The 8852-nt window shown below is 41.1% G+C and overlaps 1 protein-coding gene across 1 annotated transcript in view; it reads left to right on the top strand.

Annotated features, from left to right (window-relative positions):
* Positions 1 to 8612, top strand: part of SLC4A1AP (solute carrier family 4 (anion exchanger), member 1, adaptor protein) — a 25282-nt gene extending 16670 nt beyond the window's left edge. Inside the window, exons 9-14 of the mRNA XM_015410143.1 lie at positions 1865 to 1976; positions 2201 to 2414; positions 4748 to 4837; positions 5533 to 5588; positions 7348 to 7417; positions 8324 to 8612. Of these exons, the coding sequence (XP_015265629.1) occupies positions 1865 to 1976; positions 2201 to 2414; positions 4748 to 4837; positions 5533 to 5588; positions 7348 to 7417; positions 8324 to 8373 (592 nt within the window). The 3' untranslated portion in view covers positions 8374 to 8612. The remainder of the gene's footprint in view (positions 1 to 1864; positions 1977 to 2200; positions 2415 to 4747; positions 4838 to 5532; positions 5589 to 7347; positions 7418 to 8323) is intronic.
* Positions 8613 to 8852: the final 240 nt, after the last annotated feature.

Raw genomic sequence — 8852 nt, 5'->3', positions numbered from 1 at the left:
GAAAGAGCCAGAGACAGTATGCCAGAGAGACAGAGGGAATCCCATGGCACTTGGAGAGATCCCCTTTTCCAGTTCTAAGAGATGGGGGGGAAGACACCTAGCAGCACAGCTTGCATTCTTTATTAGCAGAAGGGAACAGTAGCACCTTAACTAACAAAATTTGTGGCAGGGCATGAACTTCTATGAGTCACTGCTCACTTCTTTAGATACAGCTAGAATGTGAATCCACCTGTCCTTGTATCTTGGAGAGTGGAGTTATTTCAGATGCCAAATGACAATAGCAGGCATTGGTAACGAGAGAGGAAACCTAGGTCTCAATTCAGTCCAGACGTTTGCAGTGTCTTGAGCTTCATTATCAGTTGCAATTCAGCAGTGTGTCTTTCTAATCTCCCTTTGAAATTGCTTTGTAAGAGAATTGCTACTCTTAGGTCAGCAACTGAATGTCCTAGAAGGTTAAAATGTTCCCCCACTGGTTTTTGAATTTCTGATTTCTAATAGCAGTAGAAAGAGTGAGAGTCCAGTAGCACCTTAATAACTAACAAAATTTGTAGTAGGGTATGTGCTTTTGTGAGTCATTGCTCACTTCTTCAGACTTATTTCCATTTATTCTTTGAATCCCCCTGTACTGAGTCCTCCTGTACCAAACTGAGACCTAGGTTTCCTGTCTCATTACCAGCGCTGGTATCTCCATGCCTACTACCCCTCTGCATATCACACCTAATCCAATCATGCCAACAAATATATCCTCTTGCAGGCATATATCCAGTTTATATATCCAGTATCTTGTGTTACATTTTATGACACACATGGCCTGGCCCAACAAAATGACATTTATGTCAGATCCGGCCCTCGTAACAAATGAGTTCAACACCTCCGCTCTAGGCTGATCCTGCATTGAGCGGGGGGTTGGACTAGACGGCCTGTATGGCCCCTTCCAACTCTGATTCTATGATTCTGCTTCAAAAGAAGGAGTTTGAAATCCTAGCTAAGGGAAAACACTGGCTAACTATGTTTAATGGTAGTGTATTACCCAAGCAGGGTTAAGATTTATTTATTTTATTTATTTATTAAGGTATTTCTACCCCGCCCTACCCCGCAAGCGGGCTCAGGGCGGCTTACAGGGGCATAAGCCCAACATAAAATACATTAAAATCCAATAAAATCACAAGATACAATCAATAATACACCATTTATGATCATAAAGTGCTTTAAATTTAAATCCAGATGGTCTGTAGTTAACTCTGCAGTTGGCTCCTACAAGAAATAACCCCTGCCAGCATTAGTTGTATCATACTGGCAGTATTAGTCCATGCTACTCGGCTGGTCTTGCCACCATGAGGTTCACCCTGCCGCCGGGCTATCAAGGGCGATCCGACTGAGATGGTATTTCCCCCGTTGGTGGTGGTGGGAGCGGCGGCCCCTACATAAAGGCCTGGTGGAAGAGCTCCGTCTTACAAGCCCTGCGGAACTGCATTAGATCCCGCAGGGCCCTGATCTCCTCCGGGAGCTCATTCCACCAAGCAGGGGCCGCCACTGAGAAGGATCTAGCCCTTGTTGCAGCATAACGTGCCTCTCGGGAATCCGGAACCACTAAGCGGTTCTGGGACCCCGACCGAAGTGCTCTTGGGGGTATATACGGGGAAAGGTGGTCCCTCGGGGGGGGGGTGTTCATGCTTGTGGGGAAGGGAGTGCATAGTTGTGTGACTCCCAAGGCATCTGCACCAGCCTCATGAAAGTGTATCTAGTTGAGCAAGAATTTGGGTTTCCCAAAGGAAGGTCCAGTCTTGAACCTCAGCCTGCTCTCAAGGCTTGACACTGAAGCTTTTTGTGTGCTTTTCTTTCATTTTCCCCCCGTCTTCTGTAGAGCTGGGGATCAAGATTTGGGAACTGAAAGCAAGCCTAGAAAGCTAACCTTGCCCCTGTTTGGCGCAATGAAAGGGGGAAGAAAATTCAGACTGAAAACTGGGACCGTTGGGGTAAGTTGAAAGATGAATAGGTTGTAGGACTGACCTTTGCATTGCAGAACCACTCCTGAAACACTTGGCTATATTTAGATAAATTGATATTGGAATTCACAGTTTCCTCTATTAACGTAATTCCTGTCAATCATAGGGGTGTATTTCCTCAAGGTGTGGTCCAGTCTTCAAATAGACAATTTTTCTCTTGTATAGAGAGCCTGTTTATGTTGTTTGCCTCCTAGAAGCCACCTGTGAAGCGTCCAGATATTCCTGTAAACCTATTAAATATGAAAGATGAAGAGCTGGAGGAGGAGGAGGAAGAAGAAGAAGAAGAAGAGGAAGCAGAAATTAAGGCAGCAAAACAAGGCACACGAAAACCAGAGATGAAAACTGCACCACAAGAAACACTCCAACCAGAAAGTCTCCCTAGTAGATCTTATTCATGCAGCAACAAAGGTATGGAGTTAATTCCTGAAGGTGAATTATTCTTACATCTTGCATTTTCCTGCATTTTAAATGAAGTTCTGTGGGCTAATAAGATCTCATTTACTTGCTTTGCTAGTTTATAATCCCGCCTTGTGAAACAGAATCTTCAAGTTGCCTAACAATCCAAAATTAAATTGAGCAGGAAGGATAAAAAACACCACTAGAGGTACCACTTCAGATAGCATAATGCACGCAACCATCTTGCACTGGCACCTGAAGGGCCAAAGCAGCCTTCCCTAGTTCCATTATCTCAGCACTGCAGCTTAAGGATCCTGTTACACGCAAGCAGCAAACCCGTTTCGGACAGTAGGAGAACACTGAGCGGGGCTTGTTTCTTCACTACATTGCTTGGGTTTAGTGCTAGTAAATTTCTTATGCCAGCCAAGATTTATGTTTTAACAGCACCGCAAGTCTAGGGCTTTGTTCATTGTAGAGATGCATGCTGTGTACAGAACATGTCATTCATTCTATTTTGGGCTCCATGTTTATAGGTCTGGGGCAAGTGATCTAGAAAACTCCTAACAGCTGTTCTTAGAAGAAGGGGATTCTCCTATATTTCCTTTCGGCTTAAGAAGCATCTGTTTCTTCTTTTGGTGGCCAATATCTAGCATGGGTGTACTAATCTTAACCTGTGAGAGACTTTGTTATGGTCTAAGGCTAAGGCTGACTATGAAATGCTTTGGGGTGATGGCATGCTTAGGAAATCTGCTCTGATGATAAAGATCCTTGTTGCTGTTTTTGCTTCCTCAAATAGTTGTTGATTTATAGATTATGAAACACTGAGAGGGGATGATAATTATATTCACAGTGAGTAAGAATATTTCATGCAAAATCTTTTCCAGTTCTTCTGAACTTTCACCATTTTTCTTCCTAAAGCAATAAGAAAATAATTCTAAGTTTCGATTGTTCCTGGACATTATTATTGTAGCATCATTGGTTTATGCAAAGAAAGTCATTGGCTTCAGAGAAAAGCATCCTAGAAAATATTTATTTTTTTATTATTTTTTTAATAAATAATAATAATTTATTTAAAGTAGGATACATAAAAGTTCAAAATAATGGCAATCTTAAGCTTATATCAAAGTAGGTAACATCAAAAGTCAGAAAAAGTACAATTAATTGTTTCAAAAATAGAAGAATATACTTTCCACTCTGAAATCAAAGAATTAGTACAAAGATCATAAAAATTTTATGTGGGTGATAACTAACTTCCATTGTTTGATAAATATCCAATATATGTACATCTAGCGAATCGGTTTTATTTTTGCTGCCAATGTCAGGAGAGGGTTCACATCCAATTCCTAAATTGCTGCCAAGAGGAGGGTAAGAAATCTTCTGTTGCTAAGAATTCCAATATAGGATCCCATTTTTCCATTACAGGTTTTTCTATGGGTTTTTGGGTTAGTCTATTGAGTTTGTTGGTAACAGAGTCCATAAGGAATTGGTCCCACAACTTTTGATACCAGAGTCCCAATGTGGGAGGATTTGGATTTTTCCAACAAGTAGCAATCGCTGTTCGTGCAGCATAAATCATAACATCCAAGGTCTGCTTATGTACATGTTTTTCAATATGAGGCGGCCAATGTTTAAGGAAGAGGTTTTCAGGATCCAGTGGGATTTCAAGGCCTATAATTCTGTGTACCATTTGTTTTATTTCTTCCCAAAAATGTGCTATTTTATCGCATTCCCACCAAGAGTGGGCGAACGTGCCTATCTTGTCACAATTTTTCCAACATTTTGGTGAGATTGTGGCATGCATATGGGAAAGTCGTTGAGGAGTCAAGTACCACCTCATTAGTATCTTAAAATCTTGTAGCTCTAGTGGAATAGAATTTGGGTATTTATTTATTTATGTTGGCGATATTTATTTATTTATGTTGGAGATATGCACAGCACTTGTTCCCCATAGCATTCTCGTGCAGTGTTTGTATGCACATGGCCCAGGGGAAAAGACTGGGATCCTTCTGTCACTCAGTGTCTTCAGTGCACTAAGGTTTACTAAGCCTGTGTTCCCTGCTTGCTGACTCACACAGGTGAAGTTCTAACTCTCTGTTAATATCTCTAATCACCTGTGATGTATTTAGCATTACAGTTGTACTGTGAGGGGAAATTGCTGTTAAACCACTGTTTTAAAAGCTGATTTCATTGATTTTAAAACTACCTTAGAGGATGGGGGGGTGTTACTTTTTAAAAATACAGAACTTTTCTTCCTAGCCTTGATCAGAATTTGTTTAGGCTTAATTGTTAGTCCCATGTCCTTTGAGAGATCGGGTTAACTAAACCTCTGGGGTCCTGTTTTACAGGAATAAGGCCTCTGTCTGAGTTTCTGAGTGAAGATGAAATAGTACTACAGGGCAACTCCCCAGGTGATGCATTGCAAAAGAAGTCACAAGGTAAGTAGTGTTCCAAGCAGCCTCATCCCAAAAGACACTGTGTAGGTCAACAGAAGGTGGGGGGGATAAGAGAGCACTAGAGAAAAATGAGTGACTACACTGGAAGCTGGAATCCTTTTCTGTTCTCAGCTTAATTTAAAAAGAATAAGTAGGTTTCAGCTTTTCACATATTACAAGATGGGAAGCAATATTTTAAAATTATCTGTATATTTAGATTGCTGGAGCGGAAAGCTTCTATGAAAGATTTTGTTCAAATCCGGTTTAAATCGTAAATTCATTCTATTAAAGACAAATGATTGTAAAAGCAGGGGAACAGATGCAGTACATAATTTGATTCCTTATAGTTGGTGGAAATGTAACTTAGAAATTCTGGCTTTTTCTGGAAGGGAACAAAATAGGTGCCTAGTTCAATATTGCCCAGTCATTTTTTCCCCTTCTTGGAAATATTTTCTGACAGATGGTAGTCTGGCAGCTCTGTCTCTAATTCACATTAAATTTCTGGCATGAGTTTACCTTGGCAGGAACATTTCAGGTGGTTGGTGATGGAGGAGGCACTGTGCTTTGATTAAAAGTTTCCTGGGCTGTATTGTTTTTCCAAGGAGTATATTTTACCTGGAACTCATTTGACAAGTTTTCTTCAAGAATTAAGAGTTAGTAGTAGTGGTAACTCACTGTTTCTTTTATTTTTACCCTAGCATCTGAGAAGCCTGCAGAAAAGCCCAAGAATAAGAAAGCTAATGCTGCCAGTAGGGTAAGTCATCTGAACAACTAAAAATCATAAAACAGGTAGAAGTCCTCTAAGAGCCTGCATTTTAGGCTATGGCGTCATGTGTATATTACAGGGAAGAAGAGATTGGCATATCAGGGCAATCATTTCTTTGTTGCATGAAGCCGATCCCGTGGAGTCAATGCAGGCATCACAATAACAAACCACAGTTTGTACTAACCATAGTTGAGAATCCAGGTTAGGGTTTGAGCTTTTAAATTGTACAGGCAAACTGTGTCAGAGTGACTTGCCAGCTTTCAGCTTCTCTCATAACTCCAGTCTTTAGGTGTTTGCAAGCAAGTGCCATAACTAAACCACCAGGTAGTACTAATCATAGTTTGCAGACCCTTTGCAGATTGTGAGTCTCATTTGCTGGCCAGCTGCAGACTATGATGCGTCTATTAAGATATCACATAAGACAACACAAGTGCAGTGTGCTGCTGCTGCTGCAGAATGAGACAGTTGCATTTATTTGAAAAGAGCCATTTGCTTTTATTCAAGAACTGTTTATTAAAAGCTTCCGGAAGCTTATACAATTAGTTGCGAACCAGACATGTTGGATTTGAAGGAATCTGCAACAATGGCCTATTTTTAAGCTTTGCAGCTGGTAAGATTTCACTGATAATGAAGAAATGTTGTTCAGCTATCCCACCTGAGAGGGACAACTGATGGCATAAATGGGCTGTTGGCCACTATTGCAAGGATGCAGTATGTTTTATTTGTCTGTAGTTTCCCCCCCCAAAAAAAGCAGGTGGATTGCAGGCCTTGCCCTAATGTTCTTAACACCAACTGCTTCATTAAATAACCAACATTGCTGATCTGCAGCTAGAACAAGGAGAAATAATCAGTGGGACTGTCTGAGATCCTTTACTGCGTGCAGAATTTAAAATATGAGCATTTACAAGAATGGCCTTAAACAAAATGAAAAATAAACTGATTATTTTTCTTTTTATTCCTGCTCAAGGGGTCTATCAGGATGTATCATAACTCGGGCTGTGGGTACACGGGCAGGAAAATGCGGGGGGGAGGCGTGGCTGTTTGCCCCGGGGCTAAAAAACACGCGGTTGCGCGAGCAGACCTACCGTGGAGGTCCCATGGTAGGGGGGAGGTGCTGATCACTCCACAGTCCTGCAGCGCGTCACAGAAGCGGGGCGCGGGGTGAACGGGATTGGGGGGGTTAAACTCAAACGTGGAGACTTTGAAAAAAAAAAACCTTTTTGCGAGGGGACATGGGCGGGCTCCGGAACTACCACCGGAAACGCGATCAGACGCCCACCCTTGCCCCGCGGTTTCAGGTACTCTGAGGTACTAGTTTTTTACCGCGTATCTTCTGCGGGAAGCCTCGGGTTCGCCACGGGAGCTCGACATTTCCCAGATCCGCCTATTTTCCGTCCCTCTAGCGTGCCTAATGCTCCGTGTGACCGCAGCCTCAGTAAAGTTTTTAAAACAATCGGAGCTTATTCCCGTAAGAGATCTACCCTAACCGTTTTCCGTTAGTAAAATTCCCCAAATAATTTAAAATATTGGTTTATAAAAAAGTTAATCAGCTTTGGGCATCTCGTAGATTATTACTGTCTTTATTGTGAATTCTGTAGATTTGAATTTGGAATGCTTCAGCCTCTTTTTCTGCCTTGAATTCTGTTCTCTTCCACCTGTACTACAGCCTGAAGTTTTTATTAGCAACTCAGTATTCCCTAAAAAACAGTGTTAACAGTAATTAAACAATTCATATTCTTTCCTGCAGGTTCAACACACAGTGTCCTCACAATATCCAGAAAATGACCCAGACTACTGCGTGTGGATGCCACCTGAAGGTAATGTGTAGTCTTTTTTTTTTAATTAACTGATATTCCTGTGATCTTAACATACTACAGTGTAGCAGCAATAAATAAAAACAGTCAGCAATTAAAATGAGAACCTTACTTACCAAACACTTGTTTTGTTATTTCCTAAAAAGCTAGGACGAAGTTTGATTTGAGGATCTTCTTTAGAGAGGGACTTCCAAATGCTTAAAAAGACCATACTCCTCTATACTAGTGGTCTTGCTTCTGACAAAAAGACTTGAAGTAAGGTTCATGTCAGGTTTATTCATTCCTCTTAAGTACGTCCCACATATCCAAAGAGCACAGAGTAGCATACTTGGATGAAGTTATCCCATTTTTCCCCTTACAATAACCCTAGGAGAGCCAGCGTGGTTCTTTTAGCATGGGATATTGTGTCTAGTCACACCCTCCAAGAAGTAGGCAGTTACATTCTAAACAGCTACGTTTTTGAATTGCCTTCAGATAGGCCCATGTGTGTGTTTAAAGTTTCCAAGACATAACATAAAAGAGCCCTGCTGCATCATACCAGTGGTCCAGGTACCCCAGAATCCTGTTTCACACAGCAGCCAGTCAGTTGCCCTGGAGGTGCAACAAACAAGGCACAGAGGCCAAGGCCTTCCCTGATGTTGCCTCTTAGTACTGGGTTTCAGAAGTTTACTACCTCTGACTATGGAGATTCCGTTTATTAACCATGGCTAGTACCCACTGATGGGCCTAGCCTCTATGAATCTATCTCCCTTTTATAGCCCTCTATGTTTCTGTATGCATCATGGAGGCTAGATCACCCTTTTTTAAGGAATGGTTGTAACACCCTAGGGGCTGAATTCTGTGCAGAATGTTTTCATTCCCTAGAGTGAGCAGAAGTACAAAATTACTTTTCCCCTGTTTTTTGAACAGGTCAAAGCGGTGATGGTAGAACTCATCTGAATGCAAAATATGGCTATTAAGCATCAAGTGGTAGCTTTAAAGGGACTGTGGCACAGCGTTCAGTGGACAACCGTATTGTGAAAAAGCAAGTGACAAGATCTTGTTCATTATTTTTAAACTGCTTTTTGTGATTCCTTAAACTTGCCTACATCCTCTTCTTTCCTCCACTAAATGTATATATTGTATGTTATACGTATATAAAACTTGTATTTCCTTTGTATGTAGATGTGGAAGCTGTGTTTTGACTTAGTATGTACAGAAGGGCTGGATTTCTACAATAAAAACTTAAGAATCCAGATACATATTTCATTTGCAATATTTTTCAAAGAGAAACTGTGCTGTTCCACACATTGTGGGTTTTATGACACATGACAGAGCGCATGTCATGTGAAACTTGTATCATTTGTCCTGTGTGACAATTTTACAGGTATATTTGTGTATGTTTGTGTGTTTGGTAGTTTTACATACTTGATTACAGGAACTTTTCATTAGATTTCTT

This window comes from Gekko japonicus, unplaced genomic scaffold (assembly GCF_001447785.1).
Source record: "Gekko japonicus isolate JY-2015 unplaced genomic scaffold, Gekko_japonicus_V1.1 scaffold566, whole genome shotgun sequence".
NCBI lineage: Eukaryota > Metazoa > Chordata > Lepidosauria > Squamata > Gekkonidae > Gekko > Gekko japonicus.
This window is presented reverse-complemented; position numbering and strand designations above follow the sequence as displayed.